This window comes from Chiloscyllium plagiosum, chromosome 25 (genome assembly GCF_004010195.1).
Source record: "Chiloscyllium plagiosum isolate BGI_BamShark_2017 chromosome 25, ASM401019v2, whole genome shotgun sequence".
In the NCBI taxonomy this organism is placed as follows: domain Eukaryota; kingdom Metazoa; phylum Chordata; class Chondrichthyes; order Orectolobiformes; family Hemiscylliidae; genus Chiloscyllium; species Chiloscyllium plagiosum.
Genome location: NC_057734.1, coordinates 15,548,210 through 15,565,607, shown reverse-complemented (window position 1 = coordinate 15,565,607; position 17,398 = coordinate 15,548,210). Strand labels below are relative to the sequence as shown.

General features: G+C 39.5%; 1 protein-coding gene across 2 annotated transcripts in view; it reads left to right on the top strand.

Annotated features, from left to right (window-relative positions):
* The window catches only part of pole (polymerase (DNA directed), epsilon), a 157,711-nt gene that overhangs the window by 120,365 nt on the left and 19,948 nt on the right, over positions 1–17,398 (top strand). For both annotated transcript variants that reach the window (XR_006315365.1, XM_043715574.1), the window contains exons 42-43: positions 3,865–3,997; positions 13,792–13,975. Coding sequence is in view for 1 of the 2 variants with exons in the window: in XM_043715574.1 (XP_043571509.1) it covers positions 3,865–3,997; positions 13,792–13,975 (317 nt within the window). In the remaining variant the exon portion in view is untranslated. The remainder of the gene's footprint in view (positions 1–3,864; positions 3,998–13,791; positions 13,976–17,398) is intronic.

The following is a 17,398-nucleotide window of genomic DNA, read 5'->3' as shown; positions in this document are numbered from 1 at the left end:
CCCATTGTACTCTATGCTACTTTCTCTCCATCCCACCCCTCCTCCAGCTTATCTCTCCACGCTCCAGGCTCACTGCCTTTATTCCTGATGAAGGGCTTTTGCCCGAAACGTCGATTTCGAAGCTCCTTGGATGCTGCCTGAACTGCTGTGCTTTTCCAGCACCACTATTCCAGAATCTGGTTTCCAGCATCTGCAGTCATTGTTTTTACCGTTTTGACCTGGGGACTTGTCAGCCCATAGCTACAATAATTTGCTCAATTCCACTTCACTGGTGATTTAATTATCTTTAGCTCCTCACTTGCTCCCAGTTCTTGAAGTGAATTGTTTCTGGGATGCTACTTGTACTATGTATCAATATTTACTGAAGAGGATGCCTGTTGTATTCATCTGGCGTCTCACTGTTTCCCTAGATTTACTTTCTGTAGGACAACTTCACTTTATCTCTCTCTTCCTTTTTTAAATAGCTATAGACTCTCTTACTGTCTGCTTTCAAGGGCAGAATTCCTTCACTTTCAGTCAGGGTTTTCATGAAGTGAGATTTGTGACACTTCATCCACTGTAATACAGGGTGACTTTTCTTGACCAAACCACTGTTCTTCACCTCATTAATTATAAAACTGAGCTCTTCATAACAAACTTTGTGGAATTGTGCCATCATAGACAATAAGTGCTTGCCACTTCTAGGACTTTCTGGTTTTCATGCTGTTGATGCCAAATTTAAATCCCAGCTGCACAGAGTTTCCAATACTGTTAACCTGAAAGTGGCTCTCTCGCTGTTGAACTGTACCATTCTTCCAAACTATTTCTCCCCTTTCTCTCCTCCGTGCTTATACTTGACACCTGCTATCATCACTAACTGCCCTTCAATTCATTTTCATTATAGTCAACCCCTCCTATGTTAGTTTGCTGGAAAAGCTGGCCTATAACTGGGTTGAAAGGGACAGTACCAACAAGGTACCAACATAAGACACTCAATCCTTACAAGCAGAAAATTCCAGAAGTGGCTGCAGAAGAAAGTGATTGCTCGTGGGGACAGGTAAACATCAATGGATAACCAACCCAGCAAGCTCCACTGTATAAGTTCAAAGGAGGGGAGCCTGCATTTGGGCAGGGTCCTTTCTCAGCAGGCCTGGTACCTCTCAGCCCAAAAATCCCAAGGTTGACTGCCGAGCCTTCCAGGCCAACTACAGAGTGGGCTCTCTCTACCCAATTGCAAAAATCAGAACTGCACCTGAACAAAATAGGAGAGAGGAAAAGAAAGATAACTTTGAGGGCACATGGTTGTACATAACCATTCACTTTCATAAATGTATCTTCACTTGCACTGTCAAAATATATGCAGTAGCATAATTTTCACTGCCCAATGTGGTTAAGACAGACTCAACTGAGAAATAAGCAGCTTCTTGGACTGCCAAGAACCCTCGTCTCTCCCAAGGTTCCAACTTCTTGACTGAATTTACCCTCCAATGTTGGGGATGCTGAAATGTTTAGAATTACATCCATCGTGACCACCATATGAGATCCCTGAGCAAATAATCTGTGGGGAATGTCAGAAAGCTAACAAGTCTATTCAATGGGGCAGTTTAGCCCTTGTATCCACTACAAGGAAGGCTCTTGCTGTGCCCTCACTGTGACATGGGAGGTTCTCAGGATGCAGTTGTCATGAGGAGTTGTGAGACTTGTGACATTATCCAGTTGTCCATTGCATCACCAAAGTTGTCATGCTACATTGGGAGTAGAAGTCTGCCAGTAGGCCACCATTATATTCCCCACTTCCCCAAACAAAAGGCTCCCTTTCACATTACACATCATGTCCTTGCATGTTTATATTTCACTGAGAGTCTGGCAGCTGTGAAGCATTGCATTCCGCTGCTAGCTATTGAACGTGTTTGAGGACTGGAAGCATCTGATTCTGCTTTGAATTGTCTGATTACAGTTGCTTTGCTGATGAAACAAGGAGGGAATGAGTCTGTACAAATTTATGCTCCTGCTTACCTTTGGCCAAGATTTGGGTAAAGAATGTCCTGCCAGTGGAGTGCAGATTGAAGCCAGATGAGTGACTTAGGTGAATCAGTTGCTGCATGATTACTCAAAAGCTCCCAATCTGGTTTCCCATTCCATGCTGTGAAGAAATGAGCACTTTTCATGCAATGTGCACTATTTTGTGCAGTTATTGCACAGATGACCTTACAGTCCACTGTGGCAAAGTTCCCACTGTGTTCTTGCATGAGAGTTTCACACTTTGCTTGAGAAACAAGGCTTTCAAGAACTGCCCCTTATCATTATTTCCCAAGTTTCCACAACTGTCCATGGCCTACTCTCCTAACTGACAGGACAGCCCCAACTGAACCCACCCCCTCAGACTGAGCTACTTATAAGCTCTGAACTGGTTGCATTTGACCTATAGGGCTAATCATGACCCAGCACACAGACTGCAAGCAAATGGATCTCTGGATTCTGGTACAATTAAGTGCCTGACCAGCTGTGGACAAGCCTCTTGGCTGAATGTAGTTACACTTGACTTCACCAAGGACTGTTCACCTTTGAGGTGGTTATTTGACACAAAAGCATTCTTTATTACATAAACAGCAAGCAGATGCTGGAAGTATGATGTTGACACAGACTGCTGACAGATGCTGGAGATTAGAGTCAAGATCAAAGTGGTGCTAGAAAAGCACAGCAGGTCAGGCAGCATCTGAGGAGCAGGAAAATCGATGTTTCAGGCAAAAGCCCTTCATCATAGACTACTGACATACTGCGAGATGACTTGACCTTGACTTTTCCATGCTCACCACTATGACAAGCTGCCTTCCATTACTTCTGCAATAAAAAACAATGCAAGCCACAAGTTGCGCCTAGAGCCAAGCACTGAAGATCCTGTGTGCGCTAAAATGCAGCGTGACCCGCGCACAAGCTGGAAGCCTGTAACCTCATGCTGAAGTCAGTGAGTATGTGCTATGGAAACAATGGAAAGTAGACAGGCTGGCAGCCTCCGAAAAGCACAAAGTGAGTCAGAATTAAGTCAGTAGGTTAAGAGATGTGAGAGGCAAAAAAAAAGGTGTTATGGGTGGAGGGTGACTTACTTCTGATGACCTGTCAACTTAAGACCTGCTTGTTCAGGTGAAAGAAAAAATTAAGGATTTTCAATATTCATTTCTTAACCACTGCACTTTATGTTAAAGTAAGTTATCTAATATAATCTATGGGTTTTTTTTGCTTATTGTGGACCCAAACTAATTGCTGATTTGCCTAATTTATTTAATAAATAAAATTAGTTGTAAAAAGCTTTGGAATATTCTAGGTAAATGAGATAATAAGTTCTGTGGCTCGAGCAGACCCAACAAATAATTACACAATCCTTGCTTATTTGAATCCGACATTGTGACATTATGGAAGTGAGGATAAATGGAGATGAACTGTATGAACACTTTGACAAAGGGTCAGTTAGACTCTAAGCGTCAGCTCTTTTCTCTCCTTACAGATGATGCCAGACCTGCTGAGATTTTCCAGCATTTTCTCTTTTGGTGTATGAACACTCTAACTCACACAAAAAAAATTGGTTTTGTATAATCTGTTCAGGTTTTCTACTTCGAGTCAAAGCAATTGTACATTTGTATGTGTCTGATTTGATTGTTAGCACTCGATATTTTATTATGAGGCTGCATATTCGTGTGATTTGGTAGAGTGAAGTAGCTCTGAAACCTGACTTTAAACCAATAGATTATAAAAGCGATGTGGGAAATTTTAGAACCATTCAGATTAAAGGTCTAGCATTTTTGAGATTGGAGTCCTATTTAGCAATGCTGCCGTCATTAAATGTGCTTCCTGAGTAATTCATCCTTTTTATTTCAAACAAACACGCAGCATTCATTCCCGTGAGATTTTCCACTCCCTCTCCATCTCGTTTTCTCGCTGCTGGGAATTTCTGCTTTGGATGGACCCAGCTAATTACGCTGGCATCAAGGGTAAACTTTCCTCCAGTATTCTCATTGGAGAGGTATGGAACTCTTCTTTTGCTCTAAAGTTGTTGAATAGTATTTGTAGATCATGACCAAACTTGTAAAAACTTTCAGGTGAAATAAAAGTAAAACACTAGCTACATTGGTGAAATATCCATGATAAATAAGTACAGCTCTATGTGGTTTTAGTGATTCTGCTTTTCAAAGATCTTCACTTGTCAAGAATTATTTAGAATTTTGCCTTTTATGAAGTATCTAATAAGGCATACATAATCAAAGGCACTTTAGGTTGAGTGCTACCTTTTTTTTTCTCATTGTTTCATTATTTGTTAGAGCATTTGATCATATGTTTCATTATTGGCTGTGCCAGGTTTTTTATTTACCAGATTAGTGATACAAAATCTACAATCTCACTGCTTGCAGGGTTTGGAATTTGAAAATTTAATGTGCGTACCATTGTTGCAGGGATGTACATCTTGATCTTGAATCCCAATTAAATGATCGATCTTTTGAGAATTGATTCATATTCACTTAAGGGATGCTGAACTATGAAATCTCATGTTGAAATATCCACAGTTCATTCACTGAATCTATAAAATGCCAAACATTTAAGTATATGCTATTATACTTCACTCTTGTCAGTTGGTCCCACATTCACCACCCTGAAAATGGAAAGAAATACATTCTGCTGGTTATTTGAATAAAGTGCAGCTATGATTGAAAACCATTTAGCGGTTTACTTACCTACGTCATGAAATGAATAGATGCAAAGTTATGTATCTCAACATTACTGTTCGAACTGTATATTTGTAAGGCTCTGATGATCATCAGAGTGAACATCATCAATGGCATTGTAACTTTATACAAGAAACAGCACTGCAGAAGCTGGGTTAAATTAGTTTCATTTGCTAACAGACTTGCCTCAGTTCGAAAAACTGATCTTGAAGATTATGTTAACTCTCCATGTTACATAAGTAAACAACTGGTATTAACTTTATATATTAATTCATTATTTTTAACTTTAATTTCATTTTGTAGTTGTATAACAAGTTGAAATTAACGATTTTATTCATCTTGGGGTGCATATGGCATCAAAACACCACTGGGTCACTCAAGTAATTGTTCCTGCAGAAATGTTAGTGGGTGCTTGTTCACATATTGTAAAAACAAATTCTTCAAAATATAAAACGGCGCAGACTAGAGGCTAGGCGCCAGTGTGGTCTGGTTTGGAAGATCGCTGTTCTGAACTTTTATTTCTCCAACACTGGACATTTTATTTCTCTCTTTTCTTAGATCTTGTAACTATAGAATCTGTACCTAGGACCCTTGTACCTAAGTTGGTGCTGTAAGTGGCAACATATCCGTTTTCACTGTACTCGTTGAATATATGTGACAATAAAGCTAATTCATTCATTCACCTGAGTGGAAGATTCGTTAGCTAAAGGGAGAATCAGATTGTCTGTTTGTTCACTGAGGTGGTGGGTTTGTTTTCGGATGTTTCGTTACCATGCTAGGTAACATCATCAGTGAGCCTCTGATGAAGGGCTGGTGTTCTGTCCCACTTGCTATTTATGTGAATGATGGGTGATATCATTTTCGGTTCTGTTTCTGTGAGGTTGGTAAATGGTGTACAAATCTATATGTTTGTTAATGGAGTTCCAGTTTGAATACTAGGCCTCTAGGAATTCCCACACGTGTTTTTGTTCGACCTGTTCCAGGAGGGATGTATTGTCCCAGTTGAACTGGTGTCCCTCTTCATCTGTGTGTATGGATACCAGTGACAGTTACAGGAAAGCCACACACACAGACCAGATACTCAATTACAGAAGCATTCATCCCAGCACCCACAAACGGACCTGCATCAGGATACTATTCAAACAAGCCACAACACACTGCAGCACCCGGACTACAAGCAGCTGAGAAGAAACAACTATACAATGTATTCACGAACAATGGTTACCTGATGAGTGTAGTCCACCGATTCCTGCACAAAGGACCTAAACAGAAAGACGCAACATGCCCAGAGACTCTAGTCACCCCACCATATATCAAAGACATTTCAGAGGTGACCAGCAGACTACTCTGGCCCCTAGGCATCATGGTAGCTCACTAGCCTACTACCACACTAAAACAACTACTGATGAATTTAAAAGATCCTCTACCAGCAAAACGAATGTAATATACAAATTACCCTTCATGGACTGCAACAAACATTACATTGGACAAATCGGTAGGAAACTAATCACCAGTATACATGAGCACTTACTCGCCACCAAAAGACATGACCAATTATCCTTGGAACACCATGAAAAGTTTCAAGAAATTGTGAGGATAATTCTGTTATCCACAGCCAGGGGTGAGGTGCTGACCGACTGGAGGATTGCAATGTTGTACCTTTATTTAAGAAGAAATTGAGGGCTGCAGATGCTGAAGATCAGAGCTGAAAATGTGTTGCTGGAGAAGCACAGCAGGTCAGGCAGCATCCAAGGAACAGGAGAATCGACGTTTCGGGCATAAGCCCTTCTTCAGGAGCCCTTCTTTATTTAAGAAGGCTAGTAACAAAAACTAGTGAGCCTGACATGAGCGGCAGGTAGGTTGTTGGAGGGGATTCTGAGATGCATTTGGAGAGGCAAGGACTGATTAGGAATACTCAACATGGCTTTGTGCATAAAACATTGTCTCTCAGTTGAGACTCAAACTCATAATTGAGTTTTTTGAGAAGTAATTGGACGTAAAATTGGCTTGATGGCAGAAGACAGAGTGATGATGAAGTAGGCAAAAGTGAGGATTGCAGATGCTGGAGGTTAGAGTCGAAAGTGTGCTGCTGGAAAAGCACAGCAGGCCAGGCAGCATCTGAGGAGCAGGAGAATCGACGTTTCAGGCAAAAGCCGTTCATCATGGGACGATGAAGAGTTGTTGGTCAGAAAAACGTCCCATGACCAGTGTTGTTTCGCAGGGATTGGTGCTGAGTCTATTATTGATTATTATTCATATAAACAAGTTGGATGAGAATGTAGGATTTGGAGGAGCCAATTTAGGAAGTATGGTTAGTAAGTCAGTGGCTGAGGAGTGGCAGGTGGAGTTTAATTTAGATGAATGTGAAGTGTTGCATTTTGTTAAGACAAACCAGGGCAGGACTTGTACGCTATTGGTAGGACTCTGGAGAGTGTTGTCGAACAGAGAGATGTAGGCTACAAGGGCATAGTTTCTTGAAAATGGTGTCACAGTAGACAGAGTGGTGAAGAAGGCATTTGGCATGCTTGCCTGCATTGAGTCTAGGAGTTGGGGCGTCATGTTGTACCTCTACTGGACGTTGTTGAGACCACATTTGGAGTATTGTGAACAGTTCTGGTCACCCTGCTATAGGAACGCTACTATCCAATTGGAAAGGGCACAGAAAAGACTTGTAAGAATGTTAGTGGGACTGGAGGGTTTCAGTTATAAGGAGAGGCTGGATAGACTGGGACATTTTTCCTTGGAGCATGGGAGGTTGAAGAGGTTTATAAAATCATGAGGGGCATAGATAAGCCAGATAGCAAAGATCTTTTCCCTAGGGTAGGGGAGTTCAAAACTGAAGGCCATAATTTTAACATGACAGGGGTAAGATTTAAAAGTGGCCTAAAAGGCAACTTTTTCTCACACAGCATGGTTCGTATATGGAATGAATTGCCAGAGAAAGTGGTAAAATTACAATATTGAAAAGTCATTTGGAAAGGCATATGAATAGGAAAAAGTTAAAAGTATATGGGCCAAATGCGGGCAAGTGAAACTAGTTTAGTTTGGGGAACCTGCTTGACATGGATGAAATGGACCAAAGGATCTGTTTCTATGCTGTATGACTGATTCTACCAGGTGTATAGAGATAGCAAATGCATCTGCCTTGTTCAAGGAAGTTAGTAAGTACTTTCCTAGTGACCACATTCCACTCAGTTTAACATAATCAGTGAATAAAGTTTTAGGAACAATTATCAGGAGAATAAACATTGACACGTAATTGAAAAATTGAGTTAATTAAGGAGATCCAATACAGACTTGTAAAAGGCAGATCATATTTGATTAATTGAATTTTTAAAATTAAGTAACAACACGGGAAGATTTTAAGAAAATGTTTGACAAAATTCCACATAAAAGACTTGTCAACACAATTGTAACTCCTAGAACAGGGGAGTTAGTGTTAATTTGCATAAAAAGATTGTTTTCAAAGTCAGAAAATCCAAAGACAACAGTACCATGCGATTGCAAAAAGACAGCAGAAACCGCAGTCAAACCGATGAAATTTAACACCTTCCATGAATATCCAGGCATGTTTCAACAAGAGCATGTAAAATATAAGAATTGGTAAACCTACCCCTTTTCTGACCACACCCAGAGCTGCCACCCATTAAATGGTATAATAATATGTAATTTAAAATGACTTAATCCCCCATAATATGAGATTGGCAATTTGCCAACATTAGCTCTACGCTGTGTAGCTGTACATTCACTATGAAATTCTGCATATGGCAGTCGACTTATCAATGTTGTCCCCAGTTTTGATTTCCAGGTTTGCAAGTTACTGCAGTGAGCATAACTCCCAAGTCCATTCTTGCCTAATATCCCTGATTTACCTCATTCTCTTTATCCATTGACCTGCTCACATCGCAGCAGGACTCACTACTGAATTCTGGCACCACTGGGGCTACTGAAGCTACTGGCTCATCAGAGTGGCTGGCACCACTTGTGTATGGATTTTCTGCTGAGTGGCAGAAACTCCCACTCTTGCCCTGTTCCTGCCATTCATTCATATTAAGGGCTATCCTTTTGTTTTCTGTGAGTCAACTGATGTTCAACATTTCTTTGTTCCAGGAATGCAAGTCATGCACACTGAAAACTTTGACCCAATTTGTGCATGTATACTGGGTCGCAGGAACATAGGGGTTCATGTGCATAGATTTTTGAAGATCGTAAAACACATTGAGAGAATAGTTACCAAACTAAGTGAACTTTTGTCCTCAATAAGTATTGAGTACAAAAGTACAGAAGCTATGCTATGTTTAGGTCACAACTAGAATATCCATGTAGTTCTGGAATACTTCAGGAATGATAATGAGAGTGCAAAGGAACTTAGGAGCAGGAGTAGACGATTAAGCCTGTCGATCCGGCTCCACCATTAAATATAGTCATGATCAATTTTACACTTCAGTGCCTTTTATTTACATAAACTAAACTTTATCAAAAATTTATCAATCTCTACTTTAAATATACTTAAAGACTGAGCTTTCAGAGAGCTTTCAGAGAGCTTTGGGATACAGAATTCCAATGATCCACTATCCTCTGAGTAAAACAGATTTCTCCTCACCTTATCATAATTATCATTCCGCTTATTTTCAGATTGTGCTCCTGGATCTGGGCTCCTCAACCAGAGGAAAAATTCCTGCCTGCATCTACTCAGTCTGTTGTAGGTTTCAATAAGATTACTTCCCATTCTTCGAAATTCTAGAGAATATAAGCTAATTTGCCCCAGCCCTCCTTCATAGGACAGTCACACCATTTTGTGAACAAGTTTGGTGAACCTTTGTAACACTTTTTCAATGGCAATAATATCTCTAATTTGAGACAGAGATCAAAACTACTGAGTTTTCCAGATGAAGTCTAATCAGATCGCTATACAATTGATGCAAGAATTCACTACTCCTGTCCTCCAGTCCTCCTGCAGTAAAGGCTAACATTCCACTGGTTTTCCTATTAGCTTACTGCAGTTGTATGTTAGCCTTCAGTGACCTATTAACAAGGATACCCAAGTTCCCTTTTGCAACTCCACTTTCCAGTGTCTCGCAGTTCAAGAAATACTCTACATAGCTGTTCCTACGAAACTGGCCTCACATTTTCCAACATCATGTTCCATCTGCCATGTTCTGGCCTTATCACCTGAGCGTGTTCACATTCTTCTGAATTTTTTTTAATCTACTCAGCATGCATCGGTGCTTAGCTTTGCATCATCTGCAAGTTTGGAAATAATCCGTTTGGTCCCACTTCCAAATCATGGCTATACATCGTGAACACAGCCCCAAGTGCTGATCCTTCCAGAACATCACTAGTCACTGTTGCTAATGTAAGAATGACCCATTTATTCTGATAATTTTCTGCCTGTTAGCCAATCCTTAAACCATGCCAATGCATTACCACCTACATCATGTCCTTTCATTTTTCTAACCAGTGTCCTTATCAAAAGCCTTCTGAATTTCCAAATATACAGCGCTATATCTATTAACTTACCTTGATCTCTTTTGTTTGGAACATCCTCAAAAAAAACTTTGGTTTGGCAAACACAATTTTAATTGCATATCCATGCTGACCAAATGTCTGTATATCATGTCCTTTATGATCGATTCTAGTTCCCCTGCTATTGATATAAGGCCTACGTGTCTCTAGTCCCCTAGAATTTTTCTTGCTCCTTTCTTCAGTAGTGGGGTGCCATTTGCAAGCTTCCAATCCGCAGGAATCATTCAGCAGTCTATGGAATTTTGGAAGAATGATTCTGGGATAGGGGAAATTATCTACAAGGTTAGTTTGAGAAAAACATTTGCGAGCAGAAAAGTTAGATGTAGATAAAGTATGACAAACTTGGATAAGATGGACAGGGAAAAGTTGACAATAAAAGGAATAGGGAACTCAAATTTGAGGTTTTGATCAAGCAGTGCAGAAGAACGTTTTCAGAAAAAAAAATCATAGTGAGTTGTAATAACCTGGAATTTGCTGCCTACTGGGATAATGGAAGCAGGTACAATCCATGATTTCTAAAAAAAATGGATAACATGTGAGGCAAATAAACAAGCAGGATTAATGGGGCAGAGCAAAGGAATGTGACTGACTTGTCAATGGGCCAACTGGCTACCTTCTTTTGATTTTATTCACTCATGGGATGTGGGGGTTGTTGGCTGGCCAGCATTTATTGCCCATCCCTAGTTACCTTTGAGAAAGTAGTGGTGAGCTACCTTTTTGAACTACTGCAGTCCCTGTGCTGTAGGTAGACCCACAATGCCATTAAGGAAGGAATTCCAGGATTTCAGCCCAGCAACAGTAAAGGATAAGAAATATGTTTCCAAGTCAAGATGGTTTATGGTTTGGAGGGGAACTTGCAAATGATAGTATTCCCATGTATCTAGTGCCCTTGTCTTTCTCGATGGAAGTGGTTGTGGGTTTGGCAGGTGCAGTCTGAGGATCCTTGATGAATTTCCCTACTAACTTGTCAATAGTACACACTGCTGCTACTGAGCTTTGGTGTTGAAGGGAATTGATGGATGTGATGTCTTTACCTTGGGATTTTTTTACAAATTGTCCTGATGTTGCATGTGAAAGGGTATTCTGAAAGGAAAATTAGATCCTTTAAGGATCTTCATACTCAGGTGTTGGATGAAAATTGTGATGAAATCTACAAAGTTCTGACAGTAATAAGGAAATTTCTGAATACATAGAAGTTTCCATTGTGGGAGAAAGCAATGGTGGACTGAGAGTAGCATAGGTGTTACAGTTCACTCCTAAGATCGCAGGCTTACTTCTAATTTTATTGTAAGTGATAACCTTTTGGAAATTTAAGATTTTTATTTTGATTCTTCTTGGATCTTTAATATTCAAAAAAAGCAAAATAAGAAGTGTGTTTTTTTTTTCCCCAAGAACTGCATTATACCTATGGAGCTTTTGGAGAGGCCTACACATTGACAGAGAAGCCTTCACATGGTCATCTCTGGAGGAGATTTGTTTTACTTTATCAGTGGTTTTAATGCTGTCTGCTGGACTACTTGTGTCCTTCAATTCGATTGTTCAACTAAGTGGCTGATTTTATTTAAGATTTGTTTATTTTAATAAATAAGGTGCTATTGAAAGCTTCATTTTAGGCTTAATGTCATCAAGGGCATACAAGAGACACAGTGAATGGCTAGTGGATTTAGAGAAATGATTACACACTAGAATCAATCAGATAAATGGGAGATTGTCAGGAAGGTAGTTCAGACGTCTTCTATATTTATTCTTCTTTTTAAGACTCAAAGAAAGTTGTTTTTGTTTTTGTTAAAGTTGACAGACATTACAATATAATTGCCTATTCGTAATCAGCTTTCAAATCAACATAACTGGTGATGAGGAATAAGGTTACCAATATGAAAATAACTTAATAGATATCAATCATTACGGGTTTGGATGAGAGGATTGCTATCCTTTTGACTTTGGAAAAGTGAGATCCCTAAGTTTAAAAGCCCAAGTTGTAGTACAGTTAGACTTCACAAGAGCCCTTAAGTTTTTATTAACCATTGCTGCACAAAAATAGGGCATTGGGTATGCTTAACATTGCATTGAAAGAAGTGGTTGCAAGAGAGGAAGTTGTTTTAACTGCAAAAACTTAATGAAGTAGGCCAGGAATAAATGCTTTGAGCCCACTGAATTCAGTGACCTGAATTCAAATTCTTCCTAAAAGATATTTGTGATGAGTAATGATAAATAAGAAAAAAAGAGCAGTTAATTCTGATGATAAAGTAACTAAAACGTGACTGAAGGACTCGGTCAGAATTTGTGTTGGAAAAACTGTGATAAATGTGATTCAAGACTGGGATGTGCAAGTTGTTAAACATCAGTACAAAACGTTGTCATTAATTGTTTTATTCAAGTTGTCAAAGCGTGACGCTGAAAAGAGCACAGCAGGTCAGGCAGCATCCAAGGAGGAAGAGAGTCGATGTTTTGGTAGGACCTTTCTTTGGCCCTGCCTGAAACGTCGACTCTCCTGCTCCTCCGATGCTGCCTGATCTGCTGTGCTTTTTCTAGCACCGCGCTTTATAGTCTCTGACTCTTCAGCATCTGCAGCCCTCACTTTCTCCTTGGTTTATACAAGACCAAAGGAACAATTTTTAAACATATCTGATAATAATGAACTCAATTTTGGCCATGTATATTGGCAAAGAATACCGAGCTGTATTACCAATCCAGGAGATTATAAATGAGGGTGTGATACTCCAACTACATAATCTTCTACATTGATTTTGTTCCTTTAACAATGATAATACTCAATTTATATTTAGTTTATGCTCACTGAAAGAGGCACCAAGGTGAATTATACTATTAGGTGTTAACAATTCATTTTCTTATTGCCAATATCCTTCATAAATATCAATTCAATTTTCCTTTGTTATTATAAGTCTTTATCCTAAATTTAGGAGGCAATTTTATGCTAAAGAAATTAGCTTATTAACACTGTATTTTACATTTAACCGACTGTTCCTGTAAATCTGCCTGTGCACAACATTGTTTGCCTGAATACACAACACTCATTAATTGATATATTAACTCAACACAATCTCTGAGAATAATGTAGGAAAGAGATGGTTTGATTTTTTTAAAAAGGTTTAGCTCATTGTCATTAAATAAAATGAAGAAGAGGAACATTTTTTTCTAAGGCTGTTCAAGATACTTAGTAAAATACAATAGGCATGTCTGGAGTGTTATTTCAGTACAAAATGGCTGTAAGCCGAGCAGAAGTAACTGCAAATTAAAAATTAGTTTGGAATGATGTCGCGTTATATTTCAATGCACATATATATACCTGGAATGGGTTCTGTGCATAGTTATGGGGCTTAAAAAACTGGCATAATTTAAAAGTTTCAATACCTGCATAAATTGGAAGGAAACAATGGTCTCTTTCATCCATACTTTTTGAAATGCCAAAGGAAGTTGATGAGATGTTAGAAGTAGGCAAAGAAAACAACAAATCAGATTAGAATAGTAATCTTTTGCTAATTAGTTTTGAATCTCCTTGTTCACTATCCTAATTTGTTTTTGACAATGTGAGATCATGTGTTATGTTAAGGTGGAGAGCAATAAAGGAACAAAGGAAAATGTTGAAGATGACAGCAATGATGATGAAGAGATTCATTCTGAAGATGAGGAAACTGGCACTGATGTTGAAGACCTTTTAGACAATAACTGGAATATCATGCATTATCTGCCACAAGCATCATCTTGTCAGAGCTACTTCCTCATGATTGTCTCAGGTACTGCATTTCAAGTCAGTTGTGCATATATGTGTATGTGTGCACATGTGTTTGTAAATTACATATAAATCTTTTTTTAATGCATTGCAATTAATCTCATGAGTAAAACTTGGCTTTAATCACCTTTTAATGAGGGACTTTCTTCAATTATATTTTATTGTCGTTGCTAACATTGTAATTTTTCAGCAGAGTCGAAAAACTGGCAGATGTCTTCAAAACACAACTTTCTAAAAATAATAACAATGGGCACAATAATTTTTTCAGTTATGAATCCAATGCAACTTCATGTAGGGTGTCCAGCACCTGAGGCCACCAAAGCTAAATACGTTTGTGGCATGTGATGTTGAAGTCATTACCAACTCTTCAGCGATTCTGCACAGTGGAGAGGGAAGAAAGTACTAAAACAAATCTGATATTTATGTTTTCGTAGTGTTAGGACTGCTGCAGACTAGGAGAGGGATAAGCACAGGCTTTACTAAGATACTGGTACTTTACGAAATTAAGTGGACTCCATGCCAACGTGCTGGCTACAAAACTGTCTAGTACTGTCTAGTGGCTAGACTGACCTAAAAACTGGACAAGCCAGTACAAAACTGGACTGCAAAACTCTCTGTCCAGTTTGTTGTCATCTGGCTGTGGAATGTGCTAGATAATATTTCCTAAAAAATCTAATTGACATGAATCCTTTTTTGTTTTTTACAACGTAAGTAAAAGTGCAAATATTTCTGTTTGCAATAGCATCCAGCTAGTTTGTGCAACTGTTGAGTTAATGTCTCAGTTAATGAGTTTTGTGTATTCAGGCAAACAATGTTGTTCATAGGCAGATTTACAGGAACAGCAGGTTAAATGTAAAATACAGTGTTAATAAGCTAATTTCCTTGGCAAATAAATTGCCTCCTAAATTTAGAGTAAAGACTTATAATAACAAAGGAAAATTGAATTAATATTTGTGAAGGATATTGACAAAAAGAAAATAAATTGTTTAATACCAAGCCAAATAGTATAATTCCCCTTGGTGTCTTTTTCAGTGAGCATAAACCAAAGATAAATTAAGTATTATCATTGTTAAAGGAACAAAATATATGGAGACAAGCCTGCACTGCGTTATTGACAGTTACTGTCACCTTGCTGTGTTCCATTCACTTTTGTCATTAACTGTATGGGCTGCAGTCAAGAAAGCAGACCAACACTACTACTTCCTCAGAAGACTAAGGAAATTCAGCATATCTGCAATGATTCTTACCATTTTTATAGATGCACCATACAAAGTGTCCTATCCAGATGCATCACAGCTTGACATGGCAGCTGCTTTACCTAAGACTGCAAGAAATTTAGAGTTGTGAACACAGCCCAGTTCAACATAAGAACCAGTATTCCTTCCATTGACTCCATCTATACTTCCTGCTGCCTCGGAAAGCACCTAACATAATCAAAGACTCTTCCCATCCCAGTTATACTCTCTTCCATTGGTAGAAGATTCTAAAGGTTGAAAACATGTGCCAACAGATGCAAGAACAGCTTCCTCCCTGCTGTTATTAACACTAAGTGGACCTCTTTTATATTAAAGTTGACCTTTCTCTGCACCTTCTCTGTAGCTGTGACACCACATTCTATTCTGTTACCTTGTCGTACTTATGTCAAGTATGGTTTGTCTAGAAATCACGCAAAACAATACTTTTCACTATATGATTTAGATTACATTACAGTGTGGAAACAGGCCCTTCGGCCCAACAAGTCCACACCGACCCACCGAAGCGCAACCCACCATTACCCCTACATTTACCCCTTACCTAACACTACGGGCAATTTAGCATGGCCAATTCACCTGACCTGCACCTCTTTGGACTGTGGGAAGAAACCGGAGCACCCGGAGGAAACCCACGCATACACGGGGAGAATGTGCAAACTCCACACAGTCAGTCGCCTGAGGCGGGAATTGAACCCAGGTCTCTGGCGCTGTGAGGCAGCAGTGCTAACCACTGTGCCACCATGCTGCCCACCAAAGTACTTAGTACATGCATCAATAGTAAATCAAATTATGCAATATTGTGGGAATTCACCTTTCGTCAGCCAACTTTCTAAAATGCATTGTTTGGAGCACAAAACACTGGAAGCATCTCGGCTTCTGATAAACTTTGCTCATCCCCCAATAGTCAGAGGGAAATTGAGAAACAAACTTGTAAGGAGATCTCAGCAATCTGTAAGAATAATAGGGTAGTTATGGTAGGAGATTTTAACTTTCCAAAATCAACTGGGACTGCCATAGTGTTAAAGGTTTAGATGGAGAGGAATTTCTTAAGTATGTACAAGACAGTTTTCTGATTCAGTATTTGCAAAACTTGACCTACTCTTGGGAAATAAGGCAGGGCAGTTGACTGAGGTGTCAGTGGGGGAGCACTTTGGGGCCAGCGACCATAATTCTATTCGTTTTAAAATAGTGATGGAAAAGGATAGACCAGATCTAAAAGTTGAAGTTCTAGATTGGAGAAAGGCCAATTTTGATGGTATTAGGCAAGAACTTTTGAAAGCTGATTGGAGGCAGATGTTCGTAGGTAAAGGGATGACTGGAAAATGGGAAGCCTTCAGAAATGAGATAACATGAATCCAGAGAAAGTATATACCTGTCAGAGTGAAAGGGAAGGCTGGTAGGTACAGGGAATGCTGGATGACTAAAGAAATTGAGGGTTTGGTTAAGAAAAAGAAGGAAGCATATGTCAGGTAAAGACAGGATAGATCGAGTGAATCCTTAGAAGACTATAAAGAAAGTAGGAGTATACTTAAAAGGGAAATCAGGAGGGCAAAAAGGGGACATGAGATAACTTTGGCAAATCGAATTAAGGAGAATCCAAAGAGCTTTTACAAGTATATTAAGGACAAAAGGGTAACTAGGGAGAGAAGAGGGCCCCTCAAAGATCAGCAAGGCGGCCTTTGTGTGGAGCCACAGAAATTGGGGGAGATACTAAATGAATATTTTGCATCAGTATTTACTGTGGAAAAGGATACGGAAGATATAGACTGTAGGGAAATAGATGGTGACATCTTGCAAAATGTCCAGATTACAGAGGGGGACGTGCTGGATGTCTTGAAACGGTTAAAGGTGGATAAATCCCCAGGACCTGATCAGGTGTACCCGAGAACTCTGTGGGAAGCTAGAGAAGTGATTGCTGGGCCTACTTGTATCATCGATAGTCACAGGTGAGTTGCCAGAAGACTGGAGGTTGGCAAACATGGTGCCAATGTTTAAGAAGGGCGGTAAAGACAAGCCAGGGAACTATAGACCGGTGAGCCTGACCTCGGTGGTGGGCAAGTTGTTGGAGGGAATCCTGAGGGACAGGATGCACATGTATTTGGAAAGGCAAGGATTGATTCGGGATAGTCAACATGGCTTTGTGCATGGGAAATCATGTCTCACAAACTTGATTG